At 41.3% G+C, this 21777-nt stretch overlaps 1 protein-coding gene across 1 annotated transcript in view; it reads left to right on the top strand.

The window, feature by feature from the left end:
* The window catches only part of LOC136864327 (polyamine-transporting ATPase 13A3), an 869746-nt gene that overhangs the window by 574875 nt on the left and 273094 nt on the right, over window positions 1-21777 (top strand). Inside the window, exon 10 of the mRNA XM_067141161.2 lies at window positions 12539-12639. Coding sequence (XP_066997262.2) covers window positions 12539-12639 — 101 coding nt within the window. The remainder of the gene's footprint in view (window positions 1-12538; window positions 12640-21777) is intronic.

Below are 21777 nucleotides of genomic sequence, written 5' to 3'. Positions count from 1 at the left end.
TGAAGACTTCATCAAACTGCTTTGCTCGCTATGTAAAACAACTCATTTGTTCGCAAGTTTTGACTTCTCATATTCAGCTACGTTAGTCTTCACGGGCACTAACGATTCATTCCACTTCGCCTATTGCTGAAGTTGAAGAGAAGCACATTTGGCTATTTGTGATCTTGGATTGTGACGACAGTCTACGCGGGTGAGTGCCTTACCTCTACCTGCTGACATGAAAATGGAAATCCACAGCCTGCTTCCAGTCATTCGACCGGGTCAGGAATGGAATGAATGAACCCCCTCCCCCCAATCTAGCGTCGAGGATAGGAATTGTGCCGTGTGCCGAAGCCTGTCGCATTCCTCTGGGGCAATGATTAATGATTGACAGATGAAATGAAATGATATTGTAGTGTTGTTGGAATGAAAATGACAAGGAAAACCGGAGTACCCTGAGAAAAACCTGTCTCACCTCCGGTTTGTGCAGCACAAATCTCAGAGTAACCGGGATTTGAATCACGGAACCCAGCAGTGGGAAGTTGGCGCGCTGCCACCTGAGCTACGGAGGCTTACCTGCTGATACCTCATTGATAAAGAGGATAAACCAAAATGGCAAATCAGATCTGGCGGAGTCATGGGGTCTAAATCATTAAACATGGAAAAGATATATCCTCTGAATGACTGATGTACTTCCCCGTAGTAGTATACTTCCGCCAGTATGGTCATCATTTTAGTGCTGTACGAAGAAAGATGTTGAATGTTCTCGGTTAAAATCTGGCAGCATATCCTCGTGGTTAAATGTAAACATTAGTTATACCTTCCTCGTCCTTGGCATCTTCCGTGAGTCGTAAGATGTTTTGTTTTGCGTGTCTCAGTGGAGCAACTAACCTGGCCGTAGGTGCAATCATAACACACCAGGCCACGAAACTCTTCTTTTCCGATATCTGCAAGCCCAACAAATAACAGGTCTGCAGTTCACCGATTCGATCTTCTAATTTTGCTTAGCGTGGGTTGCTGTGTTCATCACTAGCGTAACGAGGATCGGCTTATAGTTCAAAAATGATAGAACATAATGAAGGTGCTAGTGCGTGTGTCATAAGGACACTGATGTAAGTGAATTATGTTGATATTCAGATTGCAGTACACTACAAAATTTTACATTAAAATACAGAACAAGAACAATGTGATCAAGGTGAACAGTTTTGCAGCGAAAGGAATGTTAAGTTTACAATCTAAAATCCAACTTTGGAGGCTTCTTAGAAAATAGATTCAAGAGATCTCTCTGTTTTACAATTATTAATCTGTGAATGTTCAAAAGAACCAAACCATTGAGTCGACATTCACTTGTTTATTGTCAAGTTTTGTTTTTATTTTGCAAAAAATTCCATGGGAGGAGGGGTTCTACGCCCCTGGTGTTGATACTGCTGCGGGGGACGTCCAGGCAGTAGTTAGTCGGTTATATTGTTCTAATAACTTGAGAACTGCTAGTCCTGGCTGTGATAACTGTTCCGTGCTTGCATGGGCCGCTATTTTTGAGTCTAGTATCGAACCACGTGTAGCTGAACGACAGGGAATGCGAAATTGTCCGGCTCCGTGGTAAAAGGGTTAGTGTGCTGGCCTGTGATTCAAGGGGCACCGGATTTGATTCCCAGTCGGGTCTGGGATTTTAACCTTAATTGGTTAATACCTACTGTCTCGGGGACTGTGTGTGTCTCGTCCTTAAATAGAAAATAAAAGTGGAAAACAAGTAACGAATGAGAAAAATAAGAGCAAACATCAGAAGAAATGAATTTAAAGTCGGCCGTCGGAGGAAACTGAATTGTAGATAATGCACTTTAATATAACTACTAGCATTTGTACCCTTTCTTCGCTGTCGTAGGTACGACATCGTAACTGACGTAAAACCTTCAATTATTATGTTTAATATATTTTAATTACAGTTTATAGAAGGCTAAATTATATTTTATTAAATGTCAAATACGATTAATATGATTTCCCTGTAAATATGTAGTATACAATTGTATAACCTCAAATACGTATTGTTAAACCTCAAAATCTATATGGTCGAAAGCGGTAGAAAATTCCATAATGTTCGTATGTTAGACTTACTGTACAATAATTTGGTGTATATGAAGGGTTCTGGAAACTTAGTGTAAGGTTTTATTATCCAGGTACATGTAGAGACATTACGAATTTTGTAGATATTTCCATGTACATTTTCAAATATCGAAAGAACATTAGAGTACTCATTCGACTAGCTGGTCGATCGATGTTTCGAGTGTGTTTCATTAGTGTTATAAGAACTCTTCCAGAAGTTGATCATTCTAGATGGTTGATCGAATGGTATAAATATCGAGCTGTCAGTCAGTGAAGGCAGTTCTTAGTTCTAATTTCGCAGTTCATAGTGCTTGGGACTGAGGCAAGTGATGGACTGGGAGTGACTGTTGGGTTCCGAGGTGGAGTCTGAGTATTGGACTCAAGTGAGTGAGGCGGTGAATTCAAGAGAGTATGTTAGAGTGCGCGCGTCAGTGTTGTTGATATCTGTACTTGTCAGAATCGACTTCAGGGTACTCCGCAATTGAGTGTGTATATAGCGTCATTTGCGACTGTGTATAATTGTGTGTTGTGACGTACAGTGTAAATAAAGTAATTTATACAAGGAAGTTAACGTGTTCTCGTGTGATTTATTTACGTCAAATAAAATCGCAACGTAGAACGATATCGCATGGGAATTTTCAGTGGATTACGTGTTACTTTCAGTAATTTATGGGAAGTGCGAGTTACATGTCTCTATTCACACGTTAATGCGACATATTAAAATGATATTTTCGTAAGAAAGCGCCTGGCAGTAACGTGAAGCTGAACATAGCCGGGAGAGAATGACGATGATTTCAGAATTTATTGTACGGTACAGTTCCTGGTCCGAATTTGTGCGAAATTCTCCGTGGTTCCCAACGTTGGATATTGTATCTGTGACACATGACCTCTCGGTGTGTACGGTGCAAAAGACTACTTCGCTTGGTTGACCAGAGTGCAGACCCCCACTCCTCGATTTGGAGCAATAGCGCTGTCTCTCTCTTACCCTACGCCTGTCTCGCTCGCTCCGCCTGTCTCCATCTTCCTCACTTGCTGCGTAGCGCTCCAAATCCGAGCCGAGTTGAGCCGAGCTTATCCGAGTAGCCCACAGACGAAGCGTTGGTCCGAGCCGAGCCGAATGGGACCGATGCACTGTGCACAGGAACTCTGCGCCTCAATTTTGGGAGTTGGAGAGGCCCTGCTCTAACCAATGGCGTGGCGGTCTGTCATTGATGCTACCTCCTGAAATATCTGTCCTATCGAAAGGAGTAAAATGGCCCTTTAGTTTTTCCCGTTGCCCACCTTGAAGTGACATGCAAAACATGTCCCACGGGACTTGAACTAAAAATCCAATTTTTCGTAATCATCTGCATTATTATCCGTCGTACGGTAAATACGTACATGACATAAAAGCGACAGAAATAACATTCTTAAACATATGTTGTATACAGACTTTTGATAGACGTAATGTCAACGAAAATATGACAATCTTCCTATAAATGCAAACTCCATGTGATTACCATGGCATATGCACCTGATAACACAATTCTGAGCGAGTAGAATCCAAATACGTAGTTTGGTTGAAGTAAGATGCGCAGTTTTCCACTTTTAGGAATAATATAAACAGATAACCAGGCACCTAAGGGAAAAGTTCTACCTCATGTTGCCTCAGTGTTCATATACATTAAGTTGGGAGAAATTTTTAAACCGGAGAGAAATGATTCATCCTCTAATTTTTTTCCTGTTACGGATCTTTGAAATAACTGTAGGTCTGCGAGGGTGTCAGTCACTGGTTGCAGAGCATGAAGCCTGTAGGAAATGGTAATTTTCTACGTCATTTGAAGAGTAAGCGAAATTATGTACATAACAAAAGTTATTTAAATTGAAGGAGTTGTTGCACATATAGTTTATAGATTTTACATATAATCAATAGTGTTCGGGAAAATTATAAAAAATAATCTGATATACTTCACTAGCAGTTAGTACCATTATGAGAAGGTGACATGGATTTTAGACCCCTTTAGACAACAAGAATCATCGATTTAGGATTTTGCTATGGAAGCAGTCTCTTGTTCAGTTTATACCATGTGAGCTTGCATCCGGGTGACAGTGGGTTCGAATCCCACTATCGGCAGCCCTGAAGATGGTTTTGCGTGGTTTCCCATTTTCACACCAGGCAAATGCTGGGGCTGTACCTTATTTAAGGCCACGGTCGCTTCCAACTCCTAGCCCTTTCCTATCCTATCGCCGCCATAAGACCTATCTGTATCGGTGCGTCGTAAAGCCACTAGCAAAAAAAAGTTCATACCATCGTTTTTTTTGTTTTTTTTTTGTGGGAAGATGGGGCGTGGCATTGCGTGTCAGGTCTAGTGATGAAGTTCATCGTAGTCTTCTTTAATTCTAGTCGCTGGATGAATTTTGGAATTTTAATTGTCATATTTAGTCTCATCTCGTACCATCAGGGGTCTATGACCTCTGTTGGGGCCCCTATAAACAAGCACCACCGTCTGCTAGCCTCCTGGATGCGTTGCTATTGGACACTGGCGTATCCCACAGATGCCGTGCACAGCGACGCCCGTGGAGTGGTTATAGCCTCCCTGCTGATGGCCTGCCGGGGGTCGAACGAAGCTTTCTTGACTTGTGTGTAACCTCACATTCCCTCTGCGTCCTAGAAGGACGCACAGTATAATAAAGTAGCGAGCAATGCGCCGGGGCACGCTGCGTGTTCATTAAATTTACCTCTGTGGTGTAAGTTTTCCCAATCCACTTTTCCCAAGTCAATATTCCCCAGACGTTACCAATGGGCTTTTATTTTCCAAAAGTATTTTTCCCCAGTATTGTGTTCCTGGTACTTCTCCAATTGTTCTGTGCTTCCCAACAGTGCTATCGTAGCATTGTTTCTTTAAATGGATGTACCATGATTAAGAAAGACATCCGACTATAATAAACTTTAAGTATTCTGTTCCATACTTAATGTTAATTCTCAAAATTGCAAGTGAAAGCAAAATATCAGATGCGCCAGAAATAATAGCATTGACCCGAGGCGGTAGAAAATTGTTAAATGGAAACAGTCGGAATATGTGGGACTCCAAATATGGAAAAGACTGCTTGCATTGCAACAGGAAAAGCGAGTATACAGCTACTACAGTAACTCGTTGTGTTGGCAATACTGTTACTGTCATAAAGGAAGAGAAACACTATTACGCACCGAACCAGGATACTGTTAGTGCAGAAAAAGTGAAATGTACATTGAAGTGTATAACATCGGTGCATCCAGAGGTCTCGCCCGTCTGTTCTTCGGAATGATTTGTCCAGGGTTTCTTCTGGAGTACTAGGCTAATTCCCAGGAAGATAAAACTTGACAAGAATTACGTCGTGTCTGAGGGAGATGCCCACTGAAACTTCTTCCACACAAGATTTACTACTACATGCACCAGTGAACTCCAATGAATGGCGACAGCTTCGTTTTACGTAATTCTTTCGAGAAGACACGGGCTGAATATCTCAGACGGTTGAGGCGCTGGTCTTCTGACCCCAACTTAGCAGGTTCTATCCTGTCTCAGTCCGGTGGTATTTGAAGGTGCTCAAATAAGTCAGACTCATGTCGGTAGATTTACTGGCACATACATACTCATGCGGGACAACATTCGGGCACCTCGGCGTCTCCGAAAACCGTCTGAAGTAATTGGTGGGACGTAAAAACAATAGTCTATTATTATTCAGGGTCGGAAAATTTAACCTTAACTGGTTAATTTCACTGGCACGGGGGCTGGTCGTCTTCATAATCATTTTATCCTCATCACGATGCGCAGGTCGCCTACGGGTGTCAAAAGGATCTGCATCTGCCGAGCCGAACTTGTCCTCGGACACTCCCGGCACTAAAAGCCATACGCCATTTCATATTATTATTATTATTATTATTATTATTATTATTATTATTATTCCTTTTGAAAAAAGATGCAGAGAAAACAATTATTGTTTGCAACGCGTCATAATTTGAAGTCTGTTTAAATCTGAAACGTTGTCGATGGAAATTTCTAATTAGCACCAATTTGTTTGCTTCGATATTTACTTGTAACTGCAAGAATAATACAGCATTTGCCAGAAGAAATGCAAATGTCCTTTTTATTCCTTTTTGCCTTTTCCCTTATAAAACAGGTAAAAATGTCCCGTGACACTTTCACCTTGCGGAGGCACACGGGGTGCGGAACATCTATCCGTACTTAGCAACCTATCGTTCATCTGTCCATCCTCTGAGCAGTCGTGTAGTATCAATGTAATCCACATTAGAGAAGCTGTCGCTTGTCTGTCAATTTAGGTTACTTTGTACTTGTCGATGACTTCACGGGCTAGGAACGCAAGGTAGATACACAAGTGTAAGCAGTTTAAAGAACACTTCCTCACTCAGGCAGTCTTAGACTCTGCACTGCTTTACAAAAGGTGTCACTTTAAGTGCCAGAAGAAATGACGCGTTGAAAGACATCCTACTTAGTATACGATACTGAATCGGTGTTTCTTGAAAGATCGTCTGCTACAGTGTACTGTAGTGATGACACTATACGCGTAAAACTTGTCTTAGTTTCACAAAAAGGTACCGAATTATTGTTCTGGATTACGATGTCATACTAAAATTCATCACTTGTTCAGTAGTCAGCCCGAAGGTTCGTTGGATCCCCAATAGCTCACCTTAGGCTTCACTACAAAAGCGTACTAGGGGATTGAGTGAGGTAGTTTCCCGTTACTTTCCACACTGAGCCAGAATATGCTAACTCACATTTGTCTGCCAAGTCCTCTGAATTGCGCAAACTAACCCAATGAGCTACACTTTATTCATTCATTAATTCATTCATTCGCGACAGCGACTGGTTGCATAATAAAGAACTGTCCTATCGTCAAAGCCAAGGGTGAGACTGAGGCAGCTCCATGAAAGTAACAAATTTGTTCTAGCACATAGCAAAAGACACGATGGCCTATAAACACTGCGTCTCACCAGGAATGGATATAGACGAACACATCACTTAGGCCCTTATTTTTGTAGTGGTCAATGTGTATTAATTGTATTATTTTTGTTGTACGGCTTCTTGGTTTGATAGTGTATTGGCTTTAGATTCAGAGGGTCCCGGGTTCGGTTCCCGGCTGGGTCGGGAAATTGAACTGCGTATGTTTAATTCCTATGGCTCAGGGACTGAGTATTTGTGTTCCTCATACTAATAATAATAATAATAATAATAATAATAATAATAATATACGTCCCTCTATTTTCGATGGTTTTCCGTCTTAATACAACACGTCACACTACCAACCACCATAGAAACTTGCAATAATGAATACATCCCTTGACATAATATTGGCGTCAGGAAGGGCATCTGGCCGTAAGACTGCCAAATCCACTTCAATGTGATTGTGGAGAAAATGTCAAGAAGATGATGCATTCATTGCAGAGAAGTCGTGCACCACATATTGCTGTGTTGTTGGAGTCCCTTTAATTACTCTCCATTCTACAAGAGATAGGAAAATCTATATATATAAAATAACTTGTCCTGACTGACTGACTGACTGACTGACTGACTGACTGACTGATTCATCATCGCCGAGCCAAAACTACTGGACACAAAGAAATGAAATTTTGGGGATATATTCATATTAAGGTGTAGGTGCTCGCTAAGAGAGGATTTTAGGATATTCCTTCGCTAAAGGGGTGAAAAGGGGGGGGGGGGGGTGAAATTTTAAAATGAGTGTATCTATAGCTCAAAACTTTAAAAGTTTACAGATGTAAAAATTGGTATTTAGAATCTTCTTTAAAAACAAGGAAACGCGTATTTATTTTTTTTTTTTGTTTTCAGAAAATCCCAATAGGAGGGGTGTAAAAGAGTGAAAAATGGGTTAAATGCCTTTAATGAGAATACATATATATCAGAAACGAAAGATATTAAAGAACTGAAAATTTGTATATGGGATCTCCTTAAAAAACAAAGAAACACGTATTTTTTAGATTTTGGAAAATCCAATTAATGGCGGTTAAACAGGAGTAACAAATTGGGGTGAATTTTTTGAAAGACTATATCTACAGAATATCTTGGAAACGTAAAATGTTACAGACGTAAAAAGTGGGTGTTTGGAATCTCCTGTAAATGTAAAGAAACAAAGGTGATTTGTTTTTGGAAACTCCACTTAAGGGGAACTCAAAAGTGGTGAAATTTTAAAATGAGAATTTTTACAGTATATCTAAAAAAACTTAACATGTTACAGAAGTGAAAAATAGTATTTTTTCTCTATTAACCATAAATAAACGTGTATTTTTAGTTTTCGGAAATACCACTTGGGTGGAGGGGGGGGGGGTAAAAGTGACTGAAAATGGTGTTGAATTCTTTTAGTTAGGCTACTGATATCTCAAAAATGAAGATGTTACAGACGTGAAATTTGATATTTGCAATCTGCTTTAAAAGTAAAACACGTATTCTCGGAAAATCCAATAAAGGGGGGGGGGGATGAAAGAATTGAAAAATTAATCGACTTATTTGTATGAGAATACATACATCTAATAAAAACTAAAGTTGTTACAGACGTGAAAATTCGTATTTGGATCTCCTTTAAAAACAATGAAAAACGCGTTTGGGGGGGGGGGGAACCATCTTGGAGTTCGGGAGTGTAAAGGAGTTGAATTCCTTTCATGAGGACACATAAATAAAGAACTGAAGAAGTTAGAGTCGTGATAATTGGTATTTAGAAGATCCTTTATTATTAAAGAAACAAGTGTTTTTGCGGGAAAATTCACTTGGGGGGGGGGGAGTAGTGTGAAATGAAGTGAAAAAAGTAAATTATTTTTATGGGGATACTTATATCTCAAAACTGAAGGTAATAGACGTGAACATTGGAGTTTGGAATCTCCTTTAAACATAAAGAAACAAGCCTTCTTTTAATTTTTTTGGGAGGGGGGTGGCGGTAAATAAACTTAACGGCGGTGGGGTGTAGAAGGAGGTGAGACCAATTGATTTTACTGTTCTTAATGTACTTATAAGGATCCTCTGTTGCTCAGGCGGCAGCGCGCAGGCCTCTCACAGCTGGGTTCCGTGGTTCAAATCCCGGTCACTCCATGTGATATTCGTGCTGGACAAAACGGAGGCGGGACAGATTTTTCTTCGGATACTCCGGTTTTCCCTGTCATCATCCACTCCAGCAACACATAATAATAATAATAATAATAATAATAATAATAATAATAATAATAATAATAATAATAATAATGTTCCGGACCGTCGTCAAATGTGCGGACTGCGCTGGAAACGGCTCCTGGACGGGTAATGACTAAGAATGCAGTCCGACCGCGGGTTCAGTGCCGCCAAGGCACCCAATATGACACCACACCGGATCTCCTGAAGGATTTTATCCATATTAAAAATGATTATCGGAACAGATTGCAAAGATTTACGGACCCAGCTGACCGGGAGGAATACCTGAGCCTAGCCCGGGAAGTACGAAATCGATTGCTGGAAAGGAAGATTGAAAAATGGGAGGAAACGTGCCGTAATCTAATAGATAACGAGTCAGATCGCGAATTTTGGCGGATTATATATCTAAAACAATAAGCATTCAATTATAAATTTCAGTATAATACCGTAGCGAAGCACGGGTATCTTGCTAGTCAGATTATAAAATATAACTTAGTTATTTCCAGACTGTTTCGAACTCTGCACGATACTTACCGTGATATTGAGAGGAATATTTCGATGTTAATGTACTAAACACTGGATTGTAAATACCCGTTGTTTGCCTATTTAAATTTATCTGTACCGATAACTACCTGTTATGACCTAGTCGGTTAGGTTATCAGCCCAGAGGCTGATTGGATCCTCCAGTAGTTAGAGCGAAACAAGGTCTACGAGTAGGAAGTTGCTGTGGCCCCAGCATTTGGCTGTTGCGAAGATGGGGAAACCACTGAAAAAATATTCAGTGCCGCTGACAGAAAGGGCTCGAATCCACTACCTCCCGAACGCAAGCTGACAGCTACGTGACCAAAACCGCAAAAGCCTCTCACCGACTCGGTAAGGTGGGGTGGGGGGTCTCTAACGTGCCACTAAACTTACGTGCACAAGTCTCCCGCTTTTAATAACTCTTAACACATTGCCGTCTTCTTACGGAACCTTTCTTCACACGCCTGTCGAGGACCACAAGTAGATATACGGAACTGTTTCGTTTGAAGATAGCTTACTTTGTATGGCAGAAAAGGAATGACTGAAATTGCACTTCTGAATTACTCTGAACAGTTAGATTCCTAAACATAACTGGAATTTAATCTATATAAGCAAAATACAAGATAACATCCATCAACTTGTAAACAGATATGGTGGTTATTGAGGAGGACAACAGGCATTGACTTGAAAGTGGCTGATGATATTTTACTTCATTGAAAAGTGATCTTTCTGACGAATATGACTACGGTTTTGATGATGGTTCACCAGAAAACTACGCAAATGGCAGCCATCTTGGAGGAGATAGCAAACAAGCGAGAACTGTGATTTGGGAAATTTTAAAACATTACCCCGTACACGCAGAAATATGCCACAGTTCGCTGTTAAGAACTGAATTACAGCTAATTAACTCTGAAACAAAGAAGAGTCTTGTAAACCTGTATTTAGATTTATTATTATTACCAATATATTAAGTTAGTACTTAATTTTCTAATTAATTAATAAGAGAATTCTGGATATGCATGCGAATAATTTACTATTTAAATGTGTTAAACGTCGTCCGACAGCACCAGGAACTGAATCCCGCAACTTTGAAACATAGAACGCGAGAGATACATAGATACTTTAGGTAGAGAGTCATATCTCTGTCTATTTTGGGCTCCCTGTTCAAGGAACGGTTTGATTTTGATGTAAAGATATTTCTTCGAACACGTCGTAAAGTGCTCAGCAGAGAAGATGGATCGTTAGGGACTACATTGTAGCAAAAGCAATCTACAGAGCACCAGATGTGAATGGCAGGCCATCCGCTCTCTAACCCAGAACAAAAAGCTCAAAAGCCACACGGCTGCTCTACTTCATGCAGACAGTCCCGTACACTAGGAGAGCCGAAAAGCTTACCTACACAATCATTGCTGAGGTTTCTGAACCACTAGATGTCATCTTAGGAGCCACAATGGCATAGCAAGGGAAATAAAATAGTTCTGAGAGCATTTTCAAGTCCAAACAACTGTTCTGAGTTGACCACTTCCGGAAAAATGCTATGATCTCTAAAGAACTACAGTGATATCTAGTAGCCAACACATAGGATAGTGCTATGTACCAGTTAGCTATACTCTTCGCACTAGATTTCTCAACCTCGGCCAAACCCAGGTCAGAGCTCTCACAAGGTTATCTCACATTGCTAGGGGCTAGTCACTTGACCATGAATGGAAACTTAACCTGTGTTTGTTATGGTGCCTATCAAACTTCACGTTGCTCCATGTATAAGTTACGGCAATTGATTCCTTTCCACTCCTGCGTCTATCAGATCAGACAATCCATCGGAAGATGATGATGATTGACCGTGTCTGCTACTTGCGCTCGAGGTGTGTAATAACTGAATGACATTGTAACTAGCCTGTCACGGTTGTTTCGCATCGAATCCCTGGCAATGTGTGAAAGGTGGTTCGAGTTTCTTATAAAAGTAGAGGTTTCATTGTATTAAAGGCTATGTCAACAGCCCTGTGCATTGCAAGTTCCCCTCGTGTGTCGGTATTGTGAATGGGGATTCGCAGGGTTCAACTCTCGTGGGATGTCGTGCTAACCACCACCCAGCGTTACTGTATTAAATGTACTTTATGATTAATAATAGAACTTCAGTATGGGCCCTAAGAATTATTGATAGTGACACAGTAGTGTTACAAAAATGATATGCTGGTGGAGAACTTTGGGAAGGAGACACTGCCGGTGACCGCCGATATTCGGTGTAGTCCACAGTGGTGGCTGCTCCCCAATAGACTGGGAGGGCTAAAAATGTGAATAGTAGAGAATGGTACTGAAGCTAAATACTGTATATCGCGTGAAGTTTCTTGCGGGAATATGATGGTAAGAGATCTATATTCTGTATGCCCTCAGTAGTGTAACATTGTTAGTATCTGCGCGCATTTCTCCCTGCCTCGTTTCTATTAATGTGCTTAGTTCTCCTCAAATGGGAACTATTTTCCGTAGCGGTCCTTTTTAAAAAATAACAATATTTTGGCCTGGCGCAAGTGATACTCAAGGCAGTGAAGTTATCTGCGGAGTTCAGCACGTTGACTGTCGGGCAAAGCAACAATATAACACAGGCTTGGTTGGACACTTTGGAGTAGCCTCTGAACATCAAAATTCCATATGATATGGACTGTAGTGTTACCAAAAATTATATGCTGATAGATAACTTGGGGAAGGAGACACTACCGGTGACCGCCGAAATTCGGAGTAGTTCAGAGGCAGATTCCCATGACGTTTATTAAAATATTGTGTTTTTGTTTTAGGAGAGAGCGTACCGGTGACAAAGACAGCCATGCCTCGAGGGACAAACACTATCTACAGTGAGAAAGAGGACGGGAACCATACTCTCTTCTGTGGAACAAAGGTAAGCTGACATGTTTCTCAGTGGGTGCCTACTGACATATTTTTCTTATTGTGGTAAGAATGTTGGCATTCTGTTCTGCACACACATCATATTCTGCCTCCCATCTTCTGTGAGAGATTTGTGTTATACAAAATACAGTATGCATATTGTCCGTCAAAGTGAATTTCAGCCTTTTAACATATCCCCCCCCCCCCCCTCTCTGGCAAACTAACGAATGTGCAAATTGTCGAATTAGGAGAGCTGAAAGAAATTGTGATTACTCATGTCAAATCAGTCTTCATATTTAATGACTGGTTTTATGTGTCAGCCATACAGAACGAGCTGCAGATGTGAGACTTTGTCAGAGGGTAGATGTTACATAAATAATAATATCTAGACCAAAACTTCAGAACTACAGGTTCCCTAGTTCATTACTTTCGCTATTTTGGCCATAGTGGAAACGATATCTTCCTTTAAAATATTTCACCTGAACATCTGTGATCGTGGGGCTACTTAGCAGAGGTAAACGTGTCGCAGAGTACCCGGAATGACGTAGGTAAGGTTCCCCCTCAGGAAGTTGAATAATTTTGAAACGAGACTTCCACACTGGAGCTGGATCACATAGTCTACATCAAAAATGAGTACCAGGTTACTTCTTGGGGCCCAAGGGCTGCTGGGCAAAATGCTGATCACTCTATCTCACTAAGTGCCTGGATATGGGGCAGTGGAAATTTCCTCCTTCAGTTGCCATAGACACCGTCATGGCCTGTACGGAGATGGTTTCTCTTCCCATTTGCAGCTAGCGTACATTTTTCAAATAATGCATTATAGTCTTTCTGATAACACTTAATATCGGCAAGAGGGCTGGAATTGTGTGTTCGTCCTATAGTCCAGCTAGGTTCACATTACGGGGGTGAGAAGAGAGATCATATAATTCTCTTCCGGGAACAAATTACTGAACCTATCTATCCCTCAACAATATGCATGAGAAAAGAATAATCTTCCCAAATTAAATTACAAAAATATTACAGTAAAATTTGTTTTCACAATTCGAAACAGAAACGCGGATCTCGAACACAAATTACTGTTGTTGTTATTATTATTATTATTATTATTATTATTATTATTATTATTATTATTATTATTATTATTATTATTGTGGAATACGGTGGTATTATTTTGTTTTTGACGTAGGATTCAAATAAAATAAACTGCACATGGCACATAGCCTCGATCTGAATCGTCCCTTTACATTAAAAATATAATTATAGATTCGCACATCTCTGCCTTATTAAACAAATTATAATACACATTTGCTTGGAACTAGCATATACCCCCAAAAGGACACTGAATTTACAATCACGGGGACCGCCGCGGATAACTTACAAAGGGAACAGCACATCACGACCAAACATCTGCTCGTGCTGTGATCCTTTAATCAACGATGCACACAATAACAATGGACAAAAACACATCGGACAAACACACAGTCAAAATAAACACCTCCTGAAAAAGAAAACGGATACATACACTGGATGTCATCGTCTGGGGTTCTTGGTCTCGAACGCAAGACCTCTGTGGCTCTGGATGTCAACTGACATGTATTACGCACGACGGGTCATTGCCAGCTAAATTTAGCAACCCGTGGTCGGCTGTGGAGAGAAAATGAATAGCGAAATATTTTTACATGCAGACAGACTAACTTGCCTTGGTCTGGATAACGGGTTTGTGTGTACACCCAGTTCATTCATTGTGGCTCAGTCAGTGTCTATACCTGCGTTGGATCAACAGACCTTTCTCCTCTCGGCTTTCAAAACAATTCTCGTCTTTCAACACATTGTCGGAGAGGCAGCTCCCCGAGCTAAACTTTCTCGTTATGACACACCAAACCGTTTCCCGATATTATGCGGCAATCACGCCTTACATCAGTCTGTACTCAAATACGTAATTCCCATCTCTCATGAGGATAGCGTACTCTCTGTACGGTTCCTCACGCCTCGCATCTAGAGTACACAGGTTCTAATCCCGGCTCTCTTGCCATATTCTCGCATCTAAGCCTCCTCGGGTTACTTAAACACATATCTCACTGCGGTATCACACACACATACCTTGACTCTCTCCGGCCACGCATTTACCCTCTCTAGGTTCTCATACCACACACAGCTATGGATTAGTCTGTTGCGGTATCATACAAAATGCCCTCTCTGAGGTACAACGGTGTAAATAACTCTCTGGTCTCTCTGCAAACTGAAAAACATTTCCCATGCGGAATCGTGCACATCCTAATTCTGTTAACTATGTCGTCTTCGATACCGGGTTCCTTGTTCGAATCTCTAGAGTTATGTTGACCTCCAACTCATTTTGAAGACCTTGACATAAATATAACTCTCGCGCCCATACATGGCGCATAAGAAATCTACATACAAAATCACGTAATAACCACTAAACTATCATTACCCTCATACCATCTAAAGCAAAGCTAATAAAACACATGGCTGGCGCATGCCGTCCGCCCCAAGCTATTACTTAACCTACACAAGAAATAAACATGACTATGGCATTAAAAGTTGCATATTTCAATATTTACATTACTGAAAAAGCCCCGAGTCGAATCTATAGCTAAAAATCATGCTCAAATGCAGTTTAACTCACCTGAAATCCTCCGCCATTGCCTCATCGCGCCATCTGGGGCTGCGTTGTGGAGTTAGAACATTCTAGCGCTGCGTACACTGGATCCTGAAGCCTGGCACTCGACTCCTGGTAACGCCATTACAGATGCAGTCTTATCCATTGTCGATCCTCGGCAAGTCCTGAAAATCGGATGATGCAAGTATGACACTCCTCTTCACTGCCTTGTATTAGCGTACAATGCTGCGACCTAGGCCAGATGTTAGTAACTTAATCTGCTACTTTTGATATTAGTCCGACTATTAGTAGACTATTATGGTTATGATACCCGGTCACAAGAAGTCTCTGCAGCAGTTATCTTTCGCGAACCGCATTAAATGTAAGAACTTGATCTACTTACGATATTTATTTACTCACAGTAAATGCTCGGGCGAGCTAGTCTATTTCCTAACTATAAATTTTTAATTACTTTGTTAGAAGCACTGTGTCTCCAAGTTTGATACGATTGACACGCACTATATACCGGTCTTTCAGCAACTAGCCTCAAGCTCATTCGGAAGCCTCCCCTTTATAGAATTTGCAGTTTCCGTTGGGGTGGGTACATCCTCGCGTTCACAACAAGGTGGTCTTTGTGTACCGGCCGCGCCTTTCCAACGGCTGTTTGAATTTAAGCAAGGAGACCATTAATATGCTTACTTGTCACCGCTATGGTGCATATAGTGCTCCATAATTCCAATCAGTATTTTCCAGTGTTATACATTCGCTGAAACTTGCACTCCTGTGGAAATGTCATCTCGAATTAGCTTGCAACCAGGCCTGGAGTGCTCAGATTTGGCTATGTGGAGTTGGCACTACTGGCGTCACGTCACAAATTCAAACATCTCTATCTGTCTCGCGATCTTCTTTCTCTTACTCTGACTCCGCTGGGGTTTCCACGAATAACCGCAAGGACTTCAGCGTGCGATACGGGCTCAGTCTCCCCCTAAGGCACAGAGTTCGGGCTCTGCATGGTGCTATATTCGAATATATTGGTAACGTAAAATGTTATTTTGACCGTAAGATAGTGATACGGTACACTACCAACCACCACAGAAACACTCAGCAGTATGTGGCTCTGTTGTTCGTACAGGCTTCAATTTCTTGTAAAGTCTCGCATATTCACATTAACGATTGAAAAACTGAAATAAGACGTACAATACGGGTAAAAACGTGGTTTGTCAATGATGATTCGTTAATCAAAACCTTACATTTTTACATACATACAGGCAGGAATGTTTGATATGAATGTGCCGACATCGTCAAACGGGTGTACCAGTTGTATTCGTACACATGGACAGGATGATGTGCACAGTTTGCGATGCACGGAAAAGTCTGTGACGGCATGCAACTGGTCAAGTGCTTTAGTCTCTTTCCTAGTGTTCCTGTGGTGGGCATGGGTAGGAGTGCAAATTTAAGTACGCAACTTAAGAACACTGTACTTAAACTGGCACTTAAAGGACTTTCATTTCGAAAAATTGGGCAGCTGGTCAATAGAACACATTCTACGGTGCAATGTGTGGTTGATAAATTTAAATACAAAGGCACTATTAAGAACACGTCAAGGCAACCCAGGAATAAGTGTTTAACTGAAAGGGAAGAACGGTTTGTTGTTCGGCTGATAGTCAGATTCCAAATTAAGTGCACCAGTATTGAGGCAACGCACGGAGGAATGAACTTGAAAGAAGATCAGCAAACCCATCGTCCATCGGATCCTGTATTGGCATGGGTACTATGGAAAAATCCCTCGGAAAAGTCCATACGTACGTAGAAAAACAGACGGCTTAGACTGACATTCGCTAAGGCGCATATAAATAAGAACGAATTCAGGAATAATGTTATGTGGTCTGGTGAGACAAGAATAAACCTTTTAGGGTCAGATGGCATCCACAAAATATGGAGAAAAATTAGTACGGACAATGATGTATCAAATACACTCCCAACTGTAAAACACGGTGGTGGATCTGTAAAGCTTTTTGGGGCTGTATGTCAGTCAGAGGTGTGGGTAACATACATTTCATTGACGGAATAATGAGCAAGGAGGGCTATAATGCAATCCTGAACGCAAACGTGAAGTAGAGTGACGAAAAAAATGGGAATGCCACTGCTGACATTGAGACGTGGTTGATCTAGTACATTACTAAGGATCTTAGAACATCTCCCCAGTCTCCGGATTTAAATCCCATCTAACATCTTTGGGCTACATTGAAGAGGAATATCCGTAGGCAAAGTGCGCGTACGACGGAGGAACTTGAGTGTGATTCTTCAGGAATAGCAGAAAATCAGCCCGGACATGTGCAAGAAATGAGTCTGTTCTATGCGGTCACGATGTCAGGCAGTTATAAAGGCTAGAGGACATTCCACTAGATACTAACATGTTCCAGGAACCGTTTATTTTTTGTTTACTTAGTGTTCAATTTGCTTGTACGAATAGGAAAAATACAAGTTTATGGGCGCGCTTTTCTTTATTAGAAGCTGTATCTATTGTAAACAGATATAGCAGATACGTTTTTTGAAGGCTTTGTTGAATGTATGTTCAGTGAATAAAATCCTTTCCAGTGTATTATTTTCTGGCAGTGCGTTGAGGTACTAAGGCAAGCAGTCCGTACGAATAGAATAGGTATATAATGTACTTGAGAATAATGTAGAATAAATGAGACCATTTCAAAGTTCACAGTAGTTCAGTAACTAATTCTAACAAGAAACCGGGATGTGTGGCTAAAACAATGTAAATAGAAATACATAAAACTCATCGTACGTCAACAAAGTGTCTGTATGAACCTCCTGCTCTAAAGGCAAACTGTTCGCCTCCGGAGAAATTTAAATTCACACGTAACTAACTGAATTATGTTCACATTAACGTTTTTTGAAGCGGCATTTGCCTCTTCAGAATTGAACCTGTGCTTCATTAGACACACACACACACACACACACACACACACACACACACACACACACACACACACACACAGAGAGAGAGAGAGAGAGAGAGAGAGAGAGAGAGAGAGAGAGAGAGAGAGAGAGACACAGAGACACAGACAGAGAGACACAGACAGACAGAGAGACAGACAGACAGACAGAGACCTCTAAACAAGCCTTACAAGTTTTGACTGCATATATGAAGTTTGTGTTCAAAAGACGCTATTTCCACTTCCAAAAGTTAAATCAGCACTTCGTCCACATGCATTATAATAGTTAAATATTATTGATTGATATGAACAATCCAGACCAAGAAGATGCAATGGCTTAAAATTTGTGCCTTTCCCGATCATGGGTAGGTTCCATGCGCCTTTTGACTCTCTTGCGCTTTTCGCACAACTTTCTTCAGGTAGAAATAGCACCTTTATGAGCACACACTCCTTATATATATATAATGTCGCCATTTATCATGTCGGGTATTTCTTTTATCTCCTGAATAATTTGTCTGTGTCCCGTAACAATCATGTACACACTCCCCCCCCGTTCCCTGTTTGGGAGCTGCTGCTCTAGACAAAGGGTGAAGCGGATGGCTGAGGCGGCACCTGGTACAGCCCATGGAGATACTGAGTGCAAATAATTAAATATGTAATATTAATGTTTACTGGATTCAAAACTATTTTCCAACCATTCTTTTGAGCAGTCGCGTGCGAAGGCCACCAGCTTAAAATATCCTGTCTTTCAGTCCAGATCCCAGCTGGCTTCACACGTGCAGCATCATTCACCATCTTACGTTCACAGCGTACTGGAGTCTGACTCGTGTTAACCAGCGATGACATTCCAAGGAAACACCCGTCTGCTTGAATTACTTCCTTGAATTTCGTTAACCGAAGTAACCTAAAAATCGTGCGTACCTACCTTCCCGTTTAGTGTTCGTTCGGCAGTTCCTGAACGACTAACAAGGGAACTGCTTGCGTTGGACTGGGCAGGAATCTTCGAAGAAGGGTCAATTAGCTTATCCTAAATTTCATGGTAATATCCATTATTCCCTGAAATAAGTGATTGTATTATAATTCATTGCTTAAATATACTGTAGTTCGGTGGCTCAGAACATTTAGCTGACATATGCGGTGTTGTAACATACCCAGAGTTCTATTTTAAATCATTTATACCGAAAATGATATTTAGATAACAAGAATACAGTATAATTTCACGCTCCACAAACCTATCTTGCTAATTTGTACAGTACATAAGTATAGTATATCAAAATATTACGGTTTAATACGTAGGAGTCCTTCAAGATGGAAACTGAAATATTACCTACTCTGAAATATTGACACTATTAATACAATATTAAGCACAGACGAGAAAACTGCTGGAGATTCCTGTTAAGAATAGATCATGCTGTGGACAGCTTATGTAAGAACAAGAGGCGTGCAGCGATGTCCTGATATCGATGTAATCGATCCTACCAAATCTCATTGCAGTCTCTCTAGTCCAACTCACAGTTCTCTTGTAAGTGTGTTGAGGATTCGCAATTCTTAGATATCCTCATCCTTCGGAGGTACACACACTCTTCTTTCTCTCTCTCTCTCTCTCTCTCTCTCTCTCTCTCTCTGCTATAGTCTTTTAGATAGCCGCATTAAATTTATGCATATTACAGTACAAGCCTATCACTTGAATTTTGTATTAAAGCTAACTGACCAACATCCTGCCAATGATCCCACCCGTTTATTAGTCTAAACATCGATATCTTATGTTTTTCTTTTTTTTTCTGTCTAGTTGCTTTACGTCACACCGACACAGATAGGTCTTATGGCGACGATAGGACAGGAGAGGGCTAGGAGTGGGAAGGAAGCGGTCGTGGCCTTAAGGTATAGCCCCAGCGTTTGCCTGGTTTGAAAATGGGAAACCACGGAAAACCTTTTTCAGGGCTGCCGACAGTGGGGTTCGAACCTGCTATCTCCCGAATACTGGATACTGGCCGCACTTAAGCGACTGCAGCTATCAAGCTCGGTTTACGTTTTTCTAAGGGGGATTCTCTTTTAATAGACATAATCAGGAATATTACACTTTTTTACGTTTATCATAATCATGGAAATGAAAAACTCTTGAAACATGATGTCTGTAATATTTTGTTAACTATCAACTTTTATAACTGCTTGCACCGAGCGAATGGCTGCGTGGTTTGAGTCACGTCGCAGTCAACTTTTATTCGGGAGATAGAGGTTTCGAACCAAACTTTCGGCTGCCCTGAAGATTTTCAGTGGTTTCCTATTTTCACATCGCGGAAATGCTGCTGGCTGTACCTTAATTAAAGCCACGGTCGCTTCCTGGCCGCTCCTAGCGCTCTCCTGCCCTATCGTCTTTGACTTGTCTGCGTCGGTACGACTTAAAGCAAATTTAAAAAGAACTGCTTGCACTGTTTGCTTGAAGCACAACACAGGGGTAACATCTCATGACTCCTGTCGTAAAAATAATTTCGTATCGCTATTGCTAGCGTGGTGCAAACCTCTGAGGGTGGATGGAGTCTGCTGTGTATTGGTAACTGCATGTTTGTGTGGTGGAGCATAATGTGTATGAGTTACAGGAATGTAACTGCACAAACGTCCAGTCTCCGAACCAACTAATTCAAGAGTAAAATCCCTCAATCCGGTTAGGAGTCGAAGACTAAGTTTGCCACTCAGCCATTGAGCAGAACTACAATTCCAATGAGAAATGCTTTTATAATAATTTGTCAAGATGTTATGGAACACTGCCCGGCTACTTAGCTCAGTAGTCGGCGTCGCGGCCTTCGATTGAGAGGGTCCCGAGTGCAATTCCCAGCCGAGTCGGGGACTCCATCGTGCTAGCTCGTTTGATGATCTGTGACTCATATCAGGCGAGCTGGCTCGGTTAATTCAACGCGCTGTGCGGAGTGCAGATCGCACGGCGAGATACCATGCCGGCCTCGCCCTCTTCCTCCTCATTCATCACCCACGTCGGTTCACGGGTACGAACTGTCCCGCATGAATTTGGTCTTGTTTTACGGCCGGATGCCCTTCCTGTCACCAACTCTGTGGAGAAATGTATTCACCATTGAGTGTTTCTGTTATGGTTGGCAGTGTGGTATGTTGTCTCAATATGAAACGAATGTTTTGGAACAAACTAACTCCCAGACTCTGAATCAAAGGAATGTAGCTGGTGCAATTTAAATCCAGGCTAGACCAAGAATTGAACCCGGGGCCTTATGAACCTAAGGCTTCATCGCTGACCATTCATCCAAAGAACCGGATTGCTAGCGTATATCTATGACTAGGATACTGATACGTTTCAAACTGACATGTTAATGACGTATATAGTATAGGTATATAGGGAATTCGCCACATTCACTTTTTAGTGATTGATGGACACCCTAGTGCTGAATCGGTCGACCTCGGTTATCTTCGAGATTCGTATTGGCAACCTTTGAAACACAAACTAAGAATCGCTTATGATCGCTGTGAGACATCTGGCGTACACTTTACGAACTCGTACTGTTGTTTACACAGCAAAGCCAAACTATAGCATTCATGCTAGGAACAAGTTTAGCATCGAGAA

This window comes from Anabrus simplex, chromosome 2, assembly GCF_040414725.1.
Source record: "Anabrus simplex isolate iqAnaSimp1 chromosome 2, ASM4041472v1, whole genome shotgun sequence".
NCBI classification, from domain to species: domain Eukaryota; kingdom Metazoa; phylum Arthropoda; class Insecta; order Orthoptera; family Tettigoniidae; genus Anabrus; species Anabrus simplex.
This window is presented reverse-complemented; position numbering and strand designations above follow the sequence as displayed.